Below are 20,513 nucleotides of genomic sequence, written 5' to 3'. Positions count from 1 at the left end.
CTGCCTCAAAAGATTGTAGAAAAAATAAGTTATGGGTAAACTTAATGATGTCCAATCCTGTTTCATTTTTTCAAAGCATTCTGATGAACTATAATTCAAGAGCAATGTCTGATTTTCAATGCTTAATTTTAATGTTTAATTTATTATTACTATATTATTGTCGTTATTCCATCCATCCATCCATCCATCCATTTTCTGAACTGCTTCATCCTCACAAGGGTCACGGGGTGGGGGGAGCTGGTGCCTATACCAGCTGTCTTGGAGCAGTAGGCGGGGGACACCCTGAACCGGTTGCCCGCCAATCGCAGGTCGTTATTCCTTGATTATTTTTTCTTTCTTGAACAGAGGGGTACCACACTTTTTTGTTCCGTGTATGTGATTGATTGGCAACCGATCAGAACTATGGTGTAGTCTGCCTTTTGTCCAAAATCAGCCTGGACGGGCTCCATCTCCCTGACTTTCATCACAGCTGATGTGGGAACAACTGCCACTCAGTGCATCATTCACACACTCTCACCCGCTGATTGATTGGTGAATCCAGAGTGAATGTCGCACTTTTCCCTGTCTAGATGTGACAGTGATGGGGTATTTTGTCATGCTGTGACTTAATAATAGGCCTCTGATAGCAAAGATGGCAAGTTCAAGCAAATATATCAGATCTTGACAGCTATACAAACGTAGACACAAGTCACTAGCTCAGTGTGTGAGTAATTGATGCAGCCGCTCACCTCCACAGGGTTAGGAGGTGGGAAAACATCCCCTTCAGCTTAACTCGCTCAAGCAACCATCTCCTCCAAGTTATTACGACCTCATGCAGGAGTCACTTTATTTTCTTCTCTAATCTGACACATACCTCTTGCTCAATTTCGTTTCAGGAAGGCAGTGTGAGCATGTGGTGCACTGATGATTTAGGAAAAAAAAAGATACATGGGGGTGGCGCTCATGATATTGGGAAACAAGATGCAATTTTCTGCTTCGCTTACTCCCATGCTTGTTCGCAGTTGAAAGTTTGTCGTGCTGTGCCACTTCACAGATTTTAACTCCCATGTTAAATAAAAAATGGACATGTATTGACCTTCAATTGATAATGAGTGAGTCGTAAAAGCCTCTATGTAGAAGCGGTGCACTTGTCTTGAGGCTGTGAACAAAACAAAAACAATCTTGATACGGTGTGACTGTTTCGGGTCCATACATGAATTGATTGCAGAGGACATGGTTCATTCCACTTAAATACGAAGCAATTGGCACAGTGAGGATAAACATACGCATATGCAGTACATGATACTGTATACTGTACATGTGGAGGTAATGCAGAGTATGGAAGATAGTATTCATGAAAAAGAAAAAAAAACAATTTGTGACCAAAAATAGATTTCCATTCTATAATGTCAATCGCTGGCATTTGTATGGGGAATTTGCATCCATTTATGGAATCGTAGAAGAAAGTCCTTTACAAAGCTCAAGTTAATAAGCAAACACTTGAGGTCAACCATGTCCCAAGAATGTTTAACTGGCCTCAGTATTGTAGACATTAAACACACATTTGGGGGAGAAGATACTTTACCTAACAAGGACATCAAAGGCAATTTTGCATGAAGTACAGCCAGAGGACAATGTTTATATTGTAACAATCTGATCCTCAAGATAATAACGTAGGGATACAAAGTCAAAATTACTGCAATAAGATTCATTTCAAGTTTTTCTGTCATTTGTGCTATGCAAAAGCAGTGTTGTTGTTTTTTTAAAATTTTGCAATTACTGTATTGAATTTAATTGAATATTTAGTTCAACACTTGAGTGACAGGGTGGTCGATTGGTTCGCACGTCTGCCTCACAGTGCAGAGATGCAGAGTTCAATTCTGGCTCTGGCCTTCCTGTGTGGTGTTTGCATGTTCTCCCCCGTGCCTGAATGGGTTTTCTCCGGGTACTCCAGCATCCTCCCACATTTCAAAATCATGCATGGCAAGTTAATGGAACACTCGGTGCGAGTGGCAGCGCAAAGGATTGTTCGTCTATGCGTACCCTGCGATTGGCTGGCAACCAGTTCAGGGTGTCCCTCGCCTACTTCCCCATACAGCTGGGATAGGCTCCAGCACACCCTCGACCCTTGTGAGGATAAGCGGATTAGAAAATGGATGGATAGATGGATGGATGAATAGTTCAACAATGTGACCAAATGGCATCAGGAAATCTTCAAATGGTGCTTTTCCAGGCTTTTGCCACAGACTTTCGGTTATTATTTTGGAGGGGCGGGGGGGGGGGGGGGGTACTCCCTTGAGAGCAGCTGGAGTGCTTATTCTGTGTCTTCCATGTATTTATTGCCAGTGATGAACTCTTCTGCTGATTTGGCGGTTGATTTTGTGTCACTGTGTTTTGTTTTTGTTTAGATTGCATTTGGTTTTGTTCCCCCCCCACCCCCCCATGTGCCCTTATTGTCTCCATGACATTATATATATATATATATATATACACCGTTATATAATGTTATATTTTTTTTACTGTTTACAAGTTATCCTCTTACTCTTAAGACAAATAATTGCCAGTAATCGTCAAATGGGTCCCTTGTGTTTAACCAATCAGCTCCCTCAACCTTTTGTCTTGTCCAGGTGTTTCTCATTGTCTCATCACTTTGCTTGTATTTAGTTCCCTGAGTTCTGCCAGTCTTGTTTACACCAATGTGTGTCTATGTGCCCCTGTCATAATTTTTGTTTGTTTGTTACTTTAGTTTCCTGTGGTTTTCAGGACATTATTTGTGTCTTTGATTTAGTTTCTCTAGTGTACCCTGCAAGTGTTTTTTGTGAATGCATTTTGCTCAGTCCACCCTGCTCCTTCTCCTTGCCTTCCTGCTTTTTGGTGTCCTCTGCCTACCACTTCACAACACAAACATGACAGAATTCTAAACAAAAACAAAACATGCTGTTGATTTTGTGTCACTTTTTTTGTGGAAATAGCCAGCTATTTGTTTTAAGGTCTTTCTTTACAGCTCTCATCACGTCTCTGTCATTACCTGCTATTGATTTCCTTGATATAGTCATTCATCATCTGTTGCATAGAATACCAGTGGGTGATTTATTCTTCAGGACATTCCGAATGAAATTTTACTCCAAAAAAAAGAGAAATTGCCTTCCAAATGTTATTGGCTATGGCCAATGTTTGTGCAATGGTTCTGAATCCTTTTTTAGCTTCACAATCACTTGTTTTTCCAACTACAGACAAGTTATGTTGTCTAACATTTAACCTCTATAAATGTACTTTTCACAGGGGAAAAAAAACTGAGCATGACAATATTTGTAATGGCAGTCCAACAAAGTTTGATGTGTGAGACTTTCCTCAACGACCTCAGCACTCTGAACCACTGTTGTTCAGGGAAAAGTGGATGATTTGCTGTTCTTGACACTCAGCACAGGTTTGATTATATTCTTTTGCTTTTCCGGGAAACGCAGAGACTCAGGTTGGAAAGCTTTCACATCTGTCATTAGTGTTTAGCTACATCTATACTTGTCAAAAGCATTAGAGTCCACCTGGTTAGACAAATAGGTGTGTTGCCAGAAAGAGCAGGAGAAATGACTTAATTTTATTCATGTGACTTCAATCTGCAACATGAGCAGTTGCTATAAAGCATTGCAGCCAAACACGTTTTAGGTGTTTTAAACAACGTATGAAGATAAGATGACAAAATACACCAACATCGGATTTCTTTGCATATGTTTGGCGACGAGATATAACTGCAACCAGATCATAATGATTTTTTTGCCGAATTAATGTTTTTTATTTTTTTTGGTCACGTCACAAGATGTCATGACCATTTTTAGTTCTTTATGACACAGTATGCAAAGTTTTTGATCAATACAATTCTGTACAGTATATTTACCAAAATGCAATGTGTGTGTGGGACAAAACACAGGAATTGCTCATGATGCAGTATCGAGCATCAAAATCAGATCTCGATACTGCTGCTGAATCATGTGAAATATTAATCTATAATGTGGCTGAGCAAAGATATCATCACACTAATATAACAGTTTTCATTCCAATATAGAATAATATATTGTGAATTGCGTAATATGGTTATGGGCAAAAAAAAGTGTTTCGTCATGTGACATGGACAATACATATGACATTAACATTCAGGATAATGTATGGTGTAACATTGTATTTATCTTGTTCTTTATCGGATATTTGTGTCAGTTTGAGCAAACATAGGCCTGCACTAAACTTTTAAATGGTAATATAAATCTTAAGTGGTCTTGGAGCCAGGTGGGAATGCAAACGATGACAAAGTGGACTTTCATGAATGCTTTGTGTATTCGCTGTAATTTTACTCGGATAATACAAACCACAGTGCATACACATCTTACTGTTGCTTCTCGGTGTGTATCCCGAAGACCAAGAGTGCCATTTGAACAAGACACAATGAGTTCATAGGTCACACATCACATTCACCAAGACAACCAGTAGACTGGGGATATTTACAGTAGCCGCCACGGACGCCAACTTATCTGGGTGCTACTGCCTAATACGGGTTACTTTCTATGGCAAATTATCAAACGCCAATGAAAAGGTTTAGGATGTTTATTATTATTATCCATACATCCATTTTTCAGTCCGCTTTATCCTCACAAGGGTCGCGGGGGGTGCTGGAGCCTATCCCAGCTGTCTTCGGGCAGTAGGCAGGGGATACCCTGAACCGGTTGCCAGCCAATCATAGGGCACACACAGACGAATAATCATCCACGCTCACACTCACACCTCGGGACAATTTAGAGTGTTCAACCTTCCATGCATGGTTTTGGAATGTGGGAGGAAACCGGAATACCCGGAGAAAACCCATGCAGGCACGGGGAGAACATGCAAACTCCACGCAGGAAGGCCGGAGCCAGGACCTGTGCACTGTGAGGTTGACGCGCTAACCACTCGACCACCGGGCCACCCTTATTATTATTTTTTTTCTATTGTCATTATGATGTAACTTTTAGGTATTGATGTACTGTGGAATTCCAACTCATGCACCGTCGCTAAACTGGTTTCGAGCTGCCAGTCAGCAAGTTGGCTCACCAGCTTGCCCCCAAAGCTGCAGCAATCTCATATCCCAATCAGAGTGGATGATCCAAGTGTCATCTCTGACTTTATGCGTGATCGAGAGCACATGGAAGCTGCTTTGTCCATCTCAGTTAGGCAACAGCTGGCACTCTCAACAAGTACCGTTTGCTTGGAGTCTAGACTTTGGCTCCACATTTCACTGCTTTAATCTGTGACAATGCATGATGGATCACATTCTTTTAAACAAACACCCGAAAAATCCCACATGGCCACAACATGACTACTCACTTTTATCTCGACTAAATCAGGCTGCTTGTGGCCGATCAACATCAGCGAACTAAGTTGCCTTACAGACATATCAGTCTTGGCTCGCAAATTCACTACTTTGACAACTTTCAAGGATTGCAAATAATATATAAAATGTATATAATGGCTGCGACAGAAGCCACCCCAAAATCCATCAGGAAATACAATTGAACAATGAAGCATTTTAGAGTATCCTTAAATTGTTTTATTACTTGAAGAGTACATGTACGTCAACATGTAACACTGTATCATAATCATGTTTATTTTCTCCATGTGTATTCATTATCATCCATGTAAACAAGTTATCGGGATTGTGCTCAGCCATTTACAGAGTGTGGTGAGAAAACCAATGAGAGCACAGGGAGAACACGCAACATCTGCTCGAATCCACCTGTAAGTTACTCAGTGAGTAACTTAGTCAAGAGAATGTCAATACAGGATGAGCTGGAGTGAATTCAAATTGCTAAAGCACAAGGAGATTGAGAGGATTGCAAATTCACATTGGGATGTTGAACTCCCATTCACCCTCCTGTTGTTTGTCTTGGATGATTCCTGTTAGAAAGCGAGTCACATACAGATTGTTACGTTCCGGAAAACCGATTTAAATATAGTGTATTTACGTCTCTTCAATGACTCTTACTGGCAATTATCTGCCGTAAGAGTAAGAAGATGACCTCCTCAAAACTCACTTGTATTCTTTGGCGTTCGACTCAGCATGACTTAGATTTGTTCTTGATTTTACTGCTTGGTGCTTTCTACCGCCTTTATTACGGATTCGTCTTACTGTTCATTGTGTATGTTAAATCGCTCCATGTACAGCACGTTGTATGCAGCGATGGCTGTTTGAAAGTGCTCTATAAATACTGTTGACTTGACTTGATAACATGTAAAAAAATATAAAATTATATAATGATATATATATATATATATATATATATATATACACAAGTGGGCATTAAAAATCAGTTTTATCCTCATGTTTATGGTACAGTGGCTTGGCATCGGGCAAAGAGCTGCTGCTGTTGTTGCCATGGTAGCAGATTACTTCCTGCTTTAATATGTTAATTAGAATACTGGCGGACGAGCCAGGACTCCACCCACCTTGTAGTGCCAGTGCTAATATTTCCCTTCATAGGTGTATGCAGAGCTAATGTAACGATTTTAGCATTTGAACATGCCCAACCTTATTTAATGCTGTCATGTGTTTTGACCACATTGTAAATGTTAACATTTGTTCAACAGCATTATTATCATAACAATTATTATTACCGTACTGTATTGTTTCACAAATGTGTAACTTTTTTTTAATAAAACAACATTATTCATCTAACAAGCATATCTTTTATTAAATGGGAGAAAATGCATTTAACATTCATGACAAATCAAGTCAAATGAAGATATCATGTCATTCTTGCACACACATGTTTCAAAATGAATATCCAGAAAGCTGTTCTTGGTATGAACACATTTTTATAATAAGTAAGATTCTGTCATCAAATGATTGACAGGAAAGACGGAAATTTGCGCTTCTCTTAGCGGAGTTGGTGTTATAGCACGAGCGCGGTCAGTGATACATTCAGAGTGGCAGAAGAGAATGGATGTTTTGGTATGTTATGTAATGAGACATACATTGGTTGATGCACTTAGTAAGAATCTCGTGTTCAACAAACTCTTCAATCTTGATGGCCCAAGATTTTTGTCTCATTTAGCTCATTTGAAGCATTGCAAAACGAGCACACAAAAAAACAAGTAAACTCAGATAAGATAAATCTTGCTCTGTTCCCATAAAAGCTGCAACAAAAGAAAAATGAAATCACAACATGTCTATTTTTTTGTATCTTGTTATGAATAATAAGTCACATTTTCTATTTGTGCGTTCAACTAGGCAACCGTGTGGTGGTATGCGTCAGTCACCTACATTTAAGCGCTTTCATCCCGAAGAACAAGCCCTGCAGACACTAGTTCTTCTTTGGGTTCTAGAAAAAGAAAAAAAAGACAATAGAGATGGATGTAAGTCAACACTCATTCATAATATTCATCCACAAAGCAACAGGCAAACATTTTAAAAAGATGCTGCTAATATGTGTTTTCCGTGCATGCACACACACCAAAAAAAAAATGAGAATGAGCCGTGAACTCCTTTCTTTGCTTGATGCGTAAAGGCGGGTGTGTGGGGGCTGGGGGGCGGTGCTTTGCGAATCACATGCAGATTAACAGCCGGCCCACCGGAATGACAGACGCTCAGGATTATATTAAGGATGGCATCCGTCCCAAATCAGAACTCACCAGCCAAGTTTGAGACCCAAAAGTAGAATGAGAATGCTCAACTTCTTCAGTCGGCGCCACCATCTGTTTCAATTTAATGCCTTGCTCAGCACATGTGCATTCTCACACTACCGCAGACATGTGCCAATCCAATTCCCATTTGCTACAAATGTGCTCAGGGAGGACTCAGCATATATTATTTGAATGGTGAGTCGGATATTGAAGTCTGCTGCATGAGAGCGTCAGCAGGGCAATTTCTGGAAATGTATTTTACTTCATGGCAGCGTGGCAGTGAGTGGGAAACGGTGATAAGAGAGCCAAAATCAGCTCACTCAAGGACAATTAAAGCTGTGTGCTAAAATCTATTATCAAGTGTTAAATGACATCCAAGACATTGTGCAATTAATGGTGGGGGTGGGGGGTGGTGGGATGACATTATCTCTACATGGATGGTTTGGCTTGAAGATGGTTATTTAGAGTACAGTGGAAAATCAAAATTGCAATCCCCATCAGGTCATACCATATTGAAACACTCACTGATCAAATCTTTCAGGGTATCATGCGAGATTTCAGCAAAACTCATGAGACCTCACCAGAATGATTAACAAAGGGTACGTTTAAACTTTATCATTTTGGCCTTTTTTTTAATAAATGGATGGTTAAATTATTTGAACACTTAAATTATTTACAATACTACTTGTACATAAGGTTACTACCTAAGGGTATTATCTGGAATAAGGTTATTTTTAATATACATTGTTTCCTGTAAGAGATGACGCATGTCCGGAATTATTGATTGCATTGGAACTTTTGAGGGTCCACTGTAATTCAGATGTGATGCAGACGGCAATGGTGCACAACACTGCACAGTTAGAGAGAGAGAGAGAGAGAGAGAGAAAAAAGTGCACACAGAACCTGAGAAGAGAATTCTGGGAAGACGCTTGTTGAGGGGCCATCATCTGGCCTTGAAAAGACTTTGATGTCTTTCTGCAGCAAAAATACAACACGAAGGCATAAAGAGTACTACAAATGGGACTTTGAATCTACAAATGGATTTTGTGAATACAAAATCAGAAAGTGTTTTCTGAGGGCTTTTCTGAGTAGTAACTGAAAAAAAAAAGAAACTCGAGAAAACTATGACTAGGGTGCACAAAAAGACACCTTTCTGACTAATGGTCTGGAGCAGTAAATGGCTGCAGGGGTAGTAGACCAGAGCAATCACGTTTTTCCTCTCGCCTTCATTTGTCTTCATTTAGACAAACGTGGTGATGACATGAGTAGATCAAGTGAATAAAAGCAAAATGCTAAATCGGCTGTTATTTCCACAGTGGCGTTTTTGAGCCTAATTATCACTTTTAAAGTGCAGCTTTTATGCTCAAATTTGCCTTTTGGGGGATGGGGTTGGGGGGCTTTCAGAAGTACAAGCGCGCAATTTGAGGTTAGTTACAAGCTTGAATAAAAACACAAGGATCCTTTTACACTGATTAATCATGACTGTGTTTTTTTGAAGCTGTGCCCCGCAGATCACTGGATCTTTTGAGTTGAGATGGAAATGAAATACCGTATTTTCCGGACGATAGGCAGCAGTTTTTTTCATAGTTTGGTTGGGGGTGCGACTTATATTCTGGAGCAATTTATGGGTGAAATTATTAACACATGAATATATCATTTCACATTTAACCACAAGAGGCCGCTCTACACCGGTGTTGATAAAAGATAACAGATTATGTAAAATGCTTGTCAGGAATGATGTGGAAGTGAATTTTCTTTTCCTTTATATTGTGCACTTTATGGGGACCCAAGAGAGTGTGTGTTTACTGACATTGAACAACTTTAAAGCATGGAGAACTGTTTTTGACATGATTCTGTTCCTGCTGTTGTTGTTTTTCTTCCTCGCATGACACAGTAATAAAAAAAATGTCAAATGTCTAATGATTTATTGTTAAAGCCACTTTGTTCCTGTCAAATCTCCCAGTCCTTTTTTCTGCTGTGTGATACAGCAAATCCCTCTTTGCATATATGCACATTTTTTTTAATGGGCAACAAATTCTGCCCACTAACAGATAATTATGCAAATGTGACATAACTGAAAAAAAAAGTCTTTTGATCTATACTGCGGCACCAGCTGCACGCTAATTTGCTGCCAGGAGATAAAAAATGGCAGAAAAAAACTTCATCAGACAGTAAGACGGTGCAGTAGTACTGTGTGGCATACATATAAACACACCGTATAACTTTGCAGAATGTGTCGAGACACATTCTCACAGCCCTCGACAATGTGACTTTAACAATTCCATTTAATTCGCAATTTATACCCAAAATGAACCTTTCTGAAAGCAAAGTATTTTATCCTCTGGCATACACAGCCTTAAAAACACAGTAAAAAAAAACTAACTAATTAGTGGGCAGAAATCAGAGGGTCTCATTAGAAAAGAAAGGAAAAGCATCTGATGGCAAAACCATTCATCATTCTGAAATACTTTTTCCTCACATTTCAGTTTTGGTTATGGATCTAAAGATTGGGCTTTTTCGAAATAGCTAGTATCTACCTGCTTTTTTGAAACTTACAGAATCAGCAGCGGCTGCAAGTGCTTGATCCAGATCATCAATGATATCCGCCTCATCCTCCAGTCCCACAGAGAGCCTGATCAGAGTGTCACTAATGCCCAAGATGCTCCTTTCCTTCTCAGGCACCGACGCATGAGTCATAATTGCCCTGCGTTGGCAAAAGATGGTGGCAATTTGGGGTGAGTCACTTGCTTCAACGCATGGTGTGTGTGTGTGTGTGGCCAACAAAACAGGGTTCATCCAACTTTCCGTAGGGTCAAAAACTATCCAGGACCAATACAATCAAATAAGCACTGTATACAAAGTATGTAAAACGATTATTTGGTAATTACTAGGAATAAACGGCAGGGAAGGCAAAGGGAAGAAAAATAAACAATGTCAACTTAAGTCACTTCAGTTTATGTGCTTAAAATTCAAGCATTGGGTAGAAAGAAATCTCTCAGCGCATAAAAACATATTTAGTTTGGTCTCTGCTTCCCTCTTGTGGCATTTTGCCTGAAATTACAGTTCTGCCGTTTCAAACACTTCATGCTTCCTTCCACCCTTTTTTACAGCTACTTGTAGGGCACATACAGACAAACAATCATTCACACCCACGTACAGTAATTTAGCAAGCACGGGAAGAACATGCAAACATGCCGACGCCGAGCCCTGACCAATTACTGTTTTCACAATAGTCAATAATATGTAATTCTACTTACGGATGTTCTGCTAAACTTTCATAACCACCAAGACTCTCGGCCACTGCAAATATCTGAAGAAAAAAAGAAGTCAGTGGGTGGCATCATAGTAGTATATGGCCATTGCAAAATGCATCACCGCTGATCAGTTTTAAAGACCCTAAATAAAAAATGAAGAACATAACTCTACAAATATTGTCCATCATAAAGGGCTGCAAGAGAAACAGGCACACGTAACTAATAAGCTCTTCCAATGTTTGTATAGCTACCGTTTGACAGTCCTGAATTGCTAAAGGAAAATGTTATGGCTAATTACTTTGAGACTGGTGAGGAAGGTGTTGGCATGTTGGAGTTTTCCTTTAATGTAGAAGGTGATCATTCCAGGACATCCTGTGCATTGCTTTTTCACCACATCATACTGCGGGTGAGAGGGCAGACCTGTCACAACAGAGGGGGGAGAAACTGTCAAAGTAGACAACAGTATCATTACCGCATGCATAGGTGCTCTGTCATTTGCTATGAGGATCTTGGCATCCTAAGCTATTAAGGTCCTCATTTGACGGTGTCGACAGCTTATTAGTTTAACAAGCCTCTTAAATTCCGTGCAACATTTAACAACTGCTTCATAATACTTACGAGTCAATTAAGTGAAGATAGGAAGGGTCAATAAGTTTTTCATAAGAATTCATTAAATTCCACATTCAATTAATGCTCGTTAGTTCATTTAATGTGTTTCATAAATACAGAGGGTCATTAGAGAAAATATATTTACAATATAGCCATAGTGGTGCTGGGTTTGTGGACCAAAATGTGTTAAGGTGACCATTAAAACAGTGAGTGTTATGGATACAAGCTTGCATTCTCTCCTTGTGATTCAGTGTTTTTTTTTAATTTGCTTTGTTTTTATCCAGTACTCCAACTTACTTCCACAACTGACATGCATGTTAGGTTAACTCAGATAGGGTCCAAATGCCACAAAAAAAAGAATATCGAATATCGAATGTCGGATGGATGGAGGTTATTAATGCACTTAAGGGTACACTTAAAGTACACTTCCAGAACTTTATCTACAGCAAAGACTCCCAATCACTCATTTATGCACACATTTGTACCCAAATGGGCGGCTACTTCTATATAAGGTGCTGGCTGGCCCATTGGGAGAAAATTAGGGTTCAGTGCCTGCAATAGGACACTCCTACAATGGAAAGTAGTGCCAGGATTCAATCCTGACACCCTTTGGTCACTGTACAACCAATTGACCGAAAAAGCCTCCCTTATGTCATCATGTACTATTCGGAGTCAGCTGCATGATTACCACACTCAACCTGGGTAGATGACGCGCTCCACTCTAGGATCATCCTCGAGAAACTTGGCTGCGGCCAAGGCGTTCTTAAAGTGGCGCTCCATGCGCAGATGCAAAGTCTTCAGCCCGCGGTTGACAAGGTAGCAGTCAAAAGGGGATGGCACACATCCCAGAGCTAAAATGAAGAAACACACATGAAGGGAGACACTTTTACAAACGCATTTATAAAAAAAAAAAGCCTCCATCATTCAAACATGTTTATACTGATACTTTGACCCATTGCTATGAAAGGTCCAACAGATGTTTCCTCCAGTACACCAAATATAACAAACAGTAAAGCATGAACTGACTTTGATTGTACAAGCACCATCTTGATATATCGTAACTTTAGGCCCTTGACCTTTGTAGACGTGGACAGCTTTTCAAAGGTTTTTCTACAAATGTTAAAGTCACGGTATGCAAGTTGGTGTTTGCTAGGTTCATCATAATTTGTATGCTTAAAAACCGAAGAGAGAACTTTTATTATACACACAGACAGAAATTAATTATGAATATCAAGCAGTCAGAAGCATATATTCCTTTTAAATCATGATTCAAGAGAATGACAAAAAAAATTACCGGTAAACAGGCCTGGACAAAAATAGCAGTACCTTCAACTTAATGTTATACACAACCTTTTGAGGAAATTAAACACTTTTTGTAAGATGATTGAGATTTCCTCCATGTGCCTCTATCTATGTATCACAGTTGGGGCATTGTTCTTTTCTTGCCATGCTTCAATTTTGCATCCGTGAATGGAGAGCTGATGTGCCTTGCAAGAAAGTTCTATTTTAGACTCATTTGTCCATAGGACATTCTCTCAAAAGCTTTGCAACAACAACAGGCAGTTTGGCAAATTCCATTCTCACTTTTTTATCATTTATTTTGAACAATGGTGTCCTTCGTGGCCATCTCCCAAGTCCCCTTTAGCTCATATGACAACAGATGCTGCACTCTGACACAGATCTAACTTGACCTTGGAGTTCACCTTTAATTTCTTTGCAAGTTGCTCAAGGATCTTTGGCGACCATTCATATTATCACTTTCTTCAATTGGTCATCGATTTTCCTCCTTGATCTTAAATTTTTGAATAGCATGTGTAACTGTAGTCACGACAGGCTGCTTGGAGATGGTCATGTAGCCTTTGTCTTCAACATGCTTGTCTCAATGTCCTTCTCCGAATCTCTTGAGACAAATCTATCCATCGCTTCCGCTGGTCCATGTTTAGTATGGTACCCACCATGTCGGCAAAGCACAGCGAATGCTTGTTATTGTTTAAATGGGCCAACAGACTGAGTACAAGTTTAAAGACACCTTTGATGTTACTTAAAAGGCACACCCTGGTTGGACAGATTGTTTTTGATCTTTTCACAGGGGTACTATCGTTTTTTTCCAGGCTTGTTGGATGAATTTTTAAAAATAATTCTATTGAACCACAATTCAAAAGCCATGTCCAATTTTCAATGGTTAATTTTCATTACATTTTTATACATTATCACGTTTACAAGATTCAAGTTATTTCTGTCACCGCTGTGGGGTTTTCGTTCATTAACAGGGGCGTGCCAATAATTTTGTTCATACATACAAAATGTGTCCTCTGGGTTCAACCCCTCATAGTGGAGCACAGACTGCCGTTTCGGTATCTCACTCAAAAGCACACCAGTTAGGCAGGGTTTTTGAGGACTTGGCCACAATGGCAACATGATCTTTTCACTCACCGTTTTGTAGAAACTTTAGTCGGTCGTACAGATCCTCCCGGTTGACTGACATAAGGCCCATAACCACGTCACTGTGACCTGCCGATTACACAGACAGAATGTGCCTCAACCCAAAGGACATCCATGCATGTCAGCAAATATTTGAAGTTATATATGCAGGGTGAATGACATTTATGCTTTAAGTACGGTGGTCACTGTAAAAGATGCTCCTTCCCAACCGTGGATAATGAGCCTCATGTTGCTTCACCATGCCAGACACATGATTACCTGAAGCCAGGTAACAGTTTGTCTATTTTTGGAGATGCATTCTTTTCTTTGGACAAATACGATATATAAAACGTAAACACTTTAATCCATGTTGCTTCAAACCCTAACCTTATCCTTCTCCAAAAAGTTAAAAAAACAACCAAAACAAACAAAGGCCTACTGCTGAAAACTAAATAAGCATAACTGATGTTTATGTAGAGAGGCCCAGAATGACAAATAACCCTTTTATGAATAAAATAGAATTAGATCAACCGGACCTACCATTCATATATTTAGTGGCCGAGTACATGCAAATATCTGCTCCCAAAGCCAAAGGACGCTGAGAGAGGACACAAAGTAAAGATTAACAAATCATCGAGACATTTTTGCACACTGACTTTAAACTAGAATTTGGTCAACTGCACTTTTCAATGTCACACCTGGAAGAATGCAGACATGAAGGTGTTATCGACAACAACCACAATGTCTTTGTTGTGATCGTGCACCAAGTCGGAACATTCACGGATGTCGACAACTTTCATAGTGGGGTTGGTTGGCGTCTCAATCCACACCATCTGCACAAGCAGCAAGAAAAACATAACAACCCAGGTGAGTCAGGCAGATGCTGAAAAACACGTGCCTTCTGATACTGCAGCTAAAGAGTAATTGATGACGGAGACAATGAACAAACAGTTTTGTTTGTTCATTGGGCCCCATCAAATAGCTGTGTAAACATGATGTGAAATGTTTGCTGGAAGGTGACCAAAACAAACAGTATTCTGCACTTACTTTAGTGTTGGGCTTGAGAGCCGCCTTCAGTAGCGTTGGTTTGGTACAATCGACTAAGGTGATCTGCAGCCCAAATTCTGTAGCCACTTTTTGGAAGTAGCGGTTTGTCCCTTGTAAAGTTGCAAAGAATAGAATGTTACCACTTCGTGAAATGTAATCTACTCATGAGTGTGTATTGAGTGAGTACTCACCTCCATAAACATCATCCATGCAGATGATTCCATCCCCTTCCTTCAGCATGTGAGTGATGGTCAGGGTGGCAGCAAGCCCTGAAGACACGGCAAGGCCTAGAGAAAATTTTTTTTAAAAAGTAAACAAAAAAAAAAGAACGTCAAGTCATGATTATCTATACAAATACAGTGGCACCTTGCATTGAAATGCCATTGCTGTGCTACATTTTTGTGTTTAATCAGACCGTTGGAATATATTTCTCTAAACGCAGACAAAAAACACTAACTTTGAACTACCATCGCACATGAAGTCACGCATGTTAATTTACAAACCCTATTCCAATGAAGTTGGGAGATTGTGTTGAACATTAAAAAAAAAAAAAGAATCCATCTATCCATCCAATATCCAAACCGCATTATCCCTCGTGGGAGTCACCGGCAGGCTGGAACCTATGCAAGCTGTCTTCGGGCAGTTGGAGGGGTACACCCTGAACTGGTTGCCAGCCAATCGCAGTGGTAAACATGACTCAGTTCCAGCTTCTTTGTTGTGTTGTGTAGAGTTGCAGCCATAACATTATAAGTTCATGATTATTTCCTAAAAACAATATACTGTAGTTTAGCAGTTTGAACATGATTTCATTCAATGGGTTTTATGGATAGTTTTCCTAAAACTGGTCTGTTAAAATGTTTTTCCCCCCATTTATTTCTTATAAATCAAAACAAGATTACCGGTAGTAAAATTTAAAACTTTGTACATTGAACATGGTTTATTGAATAATGCTTTTGTCATTTCATTTTTCAAATTCACAGATTTTAGATAATATTTCACGTTAGGTTAATCAAAGACTAAATTGACAGCTAAATGTGAGCACGAATGGTTGTTTCCCTGTATATAGTACTGTCTACCCGCCTCTCGCCAAACACTCAGCTCAAGCTCATCCCGCGACCAGAGTGATGACAACCGCAATATAAAATGGACAGATGGATAGCTCAAGCTATGAAAAAGAATACTGGAATGGACTATGGCCATCCTCGGATGTTCCACTTCAGTCTACATGTTTACACATTGTTGCACTGACAGTGCTTTGCCCCATCCAACGCTGCCACGGCCTTCTCAAGACAGTCTCTTGTAGGGTTTCCACTGCGGCTGTATTCATAGCCCTGTATTTTTAAAAAAACAGACCATACATTACAAAAACTCTAAACAATGCATGCAACTGAACGACAAAGTCAAATAAAGCAGATTCTCCTGCGCCAGTGTGTTGAAGCGACCTCAGAGGAATGCATCCCTTCAATTTTACTTTTAATATCACTGAACCCACATTACTTCTGGTATTAGTTTTCCAAAATACAGCTGCAAAGCATTTTCTTCTTCAATGGCGAAAGAAGTGCCTTGGAGAAACAAAGTTGGGCCCCTATTCAAAATAAAAAACAGACACAACATTGTTTGTGGGACAAAACCATCTCATTGTTTGCCAGTCCAAAGCAACAAGTGTTGGAGTGATAGAGTGAGGGACTTAAAACAAATGTATTATGCAATGCATTGTTATTGAAGAATTATTTTAACCAAATTTATTGAAATTATTTATTCATCACGACTTATTATAATTATATCTGAGCTTTTAATTGGCCCATAGCTAAGGCGAGTATTTGCTTTATTTTCCCTATTAATCTGCATATCATGGCTAAATGACAGGACACAATAATTTACTGGAATTATTTTTGTGGGCCTTCAAGGTTCCAAGGTCTGACGTCTGTGCAAATTTGTCTTATCTCGAAGTGATGAAACCACGCGTTTACATATTACAGCTGTGAATTCACGTCATACGAGTTACTGTTTGCCTTGGATGCAACATGTTAATGTTCCTGTGAACAGCATGTGTGCAGAAGCAAAGCAGATAGAGCAGTTGAATTTCATGACTACATAAATACTGTACACTTGTATTCTTTGGCACTCGACTCAGCATGACTTAGATTCGTTCTTCATTTTACTGTTTGGTGCTTTCTGCCGCCTTTATTACCGATTTGTCTTACTGTTTATTGTGCATGTTAAATTGCTCCATGTACAGCACTTTGTATCCAGTGATGGCTGTTAGAAAGTGCTCTATAAATACTGTTGACTTGACTTGACTTGACTTAAATACACCCAATACTCCACAGACGTCAGCCTTCGTCCCACAAGCCATATAATGGGCTTTCCGACTTTGTTTATAGGACGTGTGGCCGATGTAAAACAGGGGCACGCTTGTGGGGTCATGCATACCAGAATCATCAAAACAATGTCAAAGGTCAGTAAACTAGCAGAAGTGGATTTGGAAAATGTGTTACTTGACGTATGCACTGGTGTATTTTCATCACCTCATCAAAGAGACATTGGACATATTGGAATTATTCTGTGATGCCTCCACTGAAGAAAAAAAATCTCATCTTTCATATTTCTTTATCCTTTACTTTCAGCCAATTTTTACAGTAAACTTCAAGCAAGCAAGCCGAAAGCAGCGCGCACGTCACCTTCATAACTGTCTGAAATATGATGCATAGTTGTATGTTACATAGGTGGAATCACGGCCCCTTATGGACGTGAGAAGGACCCAAGAGGCATCATTAATCTGATGCAATCTCCTACCCCCAAATCAACGCTTGACTGATTAGAAAAGAGGTGTTTCGAATTTGAACTTTCACTATCGTTATGAGTTCAACGTATTCACACAGTATAAATATGGCTGTACAGTACTTACGTAGTGTTTTCCGGGTTCACTCTGTTTAAACGTGGTTGAGAGCGATATCAGTGGAACTACGGCCCTGGATTTCCATTGCTCTGGTTCTTGGCCGACGTGGATGGCATCGGTGGCGAACGACTTGAAAGCCGTGCCGTACCCGGGAAACACGTCGCTCAATGCACCTTCGATGTGGTTCTCCATAGCTATGCGCTCAACTTGACACGACCAGAAAGCCCTGAACTGGAAATGACAGCGTAATCGCAGCGCTGAAGAGGGGGAAGATCATTTTTTATGAAAAGCGGCTCTGCCTCGCCTCGATTGGTGGACGACAGGGGCGTCTTAACACGTGACCAAAACGTAGCTGCAGCGTAACATTTGCTGTCGATTGAAAATATAAAATTTTAATGGTCTGATGCTAAATTGCAGCCGGGCATCCTGCAACATCAGTATGAAATGCTTTTGAATTTATTTTGAAAAAAATACAATTAGGAATCCGAATTATTTAAACGAATGCAGTAAAATAATTTTAAAAAACAAGTTGAAACAAGAAGCGATGTAACGCGTGGCTGCTCTTTGAAGAGATGAACATGTGGCTGCGTTTTCATCGGTGTGGGGAGCTTGGCACGTTTTACCGAGTTCAGCTTTGAATGAAGATACAGTGTTATTATTTCCTATTGTATCACACTTGTAAAAGCTTATTTTTTCCAGTGTAATAAAACAATTGTGTTGTTTTCTTTGTTTTGGTTACAGCGGCTGACAGGGCCAGACGTGCTGCAAACCACGGAAAGCTACAAACACAGGAATGCCGCAAACAAAAAAATACGAAGCTGAACAACAAAAAGACAAACACACAGATGCAAACCAAAAACACAACAAATAACTGCAAAAGAAAAATATTTCAAGAAAGAAATGCCACAATGATACAAACGGTCAACGACTGCAAACATAGGGATGATGCAAACAAAAAACAAACACATAAATGCAAAAAAAGACATGAAAGAAATGCTACAATCACCTCAACAAAGTGGAAGTAAACCGTAAAAAAAAACTACAAAATAAAGAAAAAAAGCTTCTGCAATTCGAAACACACCGACTCAAAAAAGACGGGTAGAAGCAAATTATGCACTTTTATGCCATATATAAATTTATATAAATTTTCCAGGCCACTAGGGGACACCGCGGGACCAGTCCTGTGAGACCAGATATTCTGGAAAGACCTGAGAGGAATTGCCTGAATAGCAGGTGCTATAATTGGAGAATCTGTTGGAGAAAATAAAAGACACTTTACTTCATGTATTTACTTTTATTATATTATATTACAGCAGCATAGTTACATGGTTCGAACCGTATTTGTTTGTAAAAGCTTGTAGAACCTCTAATTAGCATGCAAAACCTACAGTAAGTAGAATTACACAACAAAGGATGATGGCGAGCGTCACATGTGACCAGAAAATGGGGAGGTTCTGGTCTCACAGGACTGGTCCTGCGTCGCTCCTGGGTTAGTGTGTTTTGTGTTTCCACAGGGTTTTTTTCATTTATTTTTGCCACCACTTTGTTGTTGTGATTGTTGTATGTCTGTCTTACGTTTATGTTTTTTTACCCTTGTGGTACTGTATATGTTTTTTGCTGCTTCGCTGGTCTTCAAAAAACACTCGGTGATCGGTGGCTGTTTCCCGACGAATGAGCACTTCAGGGACCACGGCTGATTGGGAAAAGATTTTATTCAACCAATGTCAGAGTGAAGTCTTTCCAAAAAGTTGAGTGGCCCAAGGCATGGATGTAAAAAAAGCCCCCCAACCCCTGTCAGGCCCGTATCTTTTATACCTGGCAAGGAGCTGATGTCATGGCTTTGTGCACCAGCTGCGGTTTTCAATCTACTAGTTTACTTCAGTCCTAAAAAGGAGATCTTGACCAGCGCTGTTGGTGATGGAAGACAACTGCCACTTTACCTTATTATAGGATTGCACACATTGCTGAAACTGAATTCTCCCTGACCAGCAAATATAGAATAGAATCGTGTCACTGACGCCAGGTGGACATTCTAAGGCCACCTACAGGAATAGAGAGGGAATTCCAAATTACACTTCACCCTCCTTTGGCCGTTTGCAGCATTACTTGCAGCGTTTTTGTTTGACAGTATGCTGGTGTTTGTCATTTTTGCTTGTGTGTGTGTGTGTGTTCGCGCGCGCGCGCGTGTGTGTGTGTGTGTGTAAGTGTGTGCTCCAACGTTGGCCGTAGGTGGTGACTGTGGCACCGATTCCAGCATATCGTTAGACTGGCTTTACAGGTTACACAAACGTGTAATTTCATGTTCCCCAATCACATGTTCCTGTCCCTTTCTTCTCAAAGTTCTGAAGTATGGATGAATGGTTATCCCTGTAAATGTCTGACATTGAGTTCAGGGTGTACCCAGCCTATCACTCAAGATGGAAGAGGCTAAGAGACAATCATTTAACAATTTCCTTGTCATTATTTACATGAATTAAATAAAATAATGGTGGTGTTCAACTGATTTGCCCGTTGGCCTCAGAGTGCAGGGTTCGATTCCGGCTCGGGCCTTATGTGTGGAGTTTGCATGTTCTCCCCGTGCCTGCGTGGGTTTTCTCCAGGTACTCCGGTTTCCTCCCACATTCCAAAAACATGCATGACAGGTTGATTAGGCACTCCAT

General features: G+C 40.0%; 1 protein-coding gene across 7 annotated transcripts; it reads right to left on the bottom strand.

Annotated features, from left to right (window-relative positions):
- Positions 1–5,528: 5,528 nt before the first annotated feature.
- On the bottom strand, positions 5,529–18,141 carry cth (cystathionase (cystathionine gamma-lyase)). Of its 7 annotated transcripts, none has more exons than XR_007963767.1 (14): positions 17,863–18,141; positions 16,204–16,285; positions 15,146–15,241; positions 14,955–15,064; positions 14,606–14,740; positions 14,448–14,505; positions 13,920–13,997; positions 12,185–12,337; positions 11,176–11,297; positions 10,881–10,933; positions 10,161–10,327; positions 8,527–8,598; positions 7,265–7,322; positions 5,529–5,898 (listed from the first exon to the last, which is right to left on the bottom strand). XR_007963767.1 is itself a non-coding variant. In XM_052074588.1 (14 exons), exons 1-13 carry the CDS (start codon positions 18,043–18,045, stop codon positions 7,305–7,307), a joined length of 1,308 nt encoding a protein of 435 aa, XP_051930548.1. In that variant the 5' UTR covers positions 18,046–18,141; the 3' UTR covers positions 5,529–5,898; positions 7,265–7,304. The 7 variants fall into 7 exon arrangements, 5 of the variants coding, with proteins under 5 accessions (XP_051930548.1, XP_051930551.1, XP_051930549.1 ...); XM_052074588.1 differs by having other exon boundaries at positions 10,180–10,327; XR_007963768.1 differs by lacking the exon at positions 5,529–5,898 and adding an exon at positions 6,665–7,137.
- Positions 18,142–20,513: the final 2,372 nt, after the last annotated feature.

Source organism: Hippocampus zosterae, chromosome 8, assembly GCF_025434085.1.
Source record: "Hippocampus zosterae strain Florida chromosome 8, ASM2543408v3, whole genome shotgun sequence".
Lineage (NCBI taxonomy): Eukaryota > Metazoa > Chordata > Actinopteri > Syngnathiformes > Syngnathidae > Hippocampus > Hippocampus zosterae.
This window is presented reverse-complemented; position numbering and strand designations above follow the sequence as displayed.

Coding starts and splice junctions, on each gene's coding strand:
- cth (XM_052074588.1), bottom strand. CDS start 18,045: ATGGAGAACCACATCGAAGGTGCATTGAGCGACGTGTTTCCCGGGTAC. Junction 13,998..14,447: donor GGCCACTAAATATATGAATG/GTAGGTCCGGTT, acceptor TGTAATCGGCAG/GTCACAGTGACGTGGTTATG. Junction 10,328..10,880: donor GAAAGTTTAGCAGAACATCC/GTAAGTAGAATT, acceptor TTGCCAACGCAG/GGCAATTATGACTCATGCGT.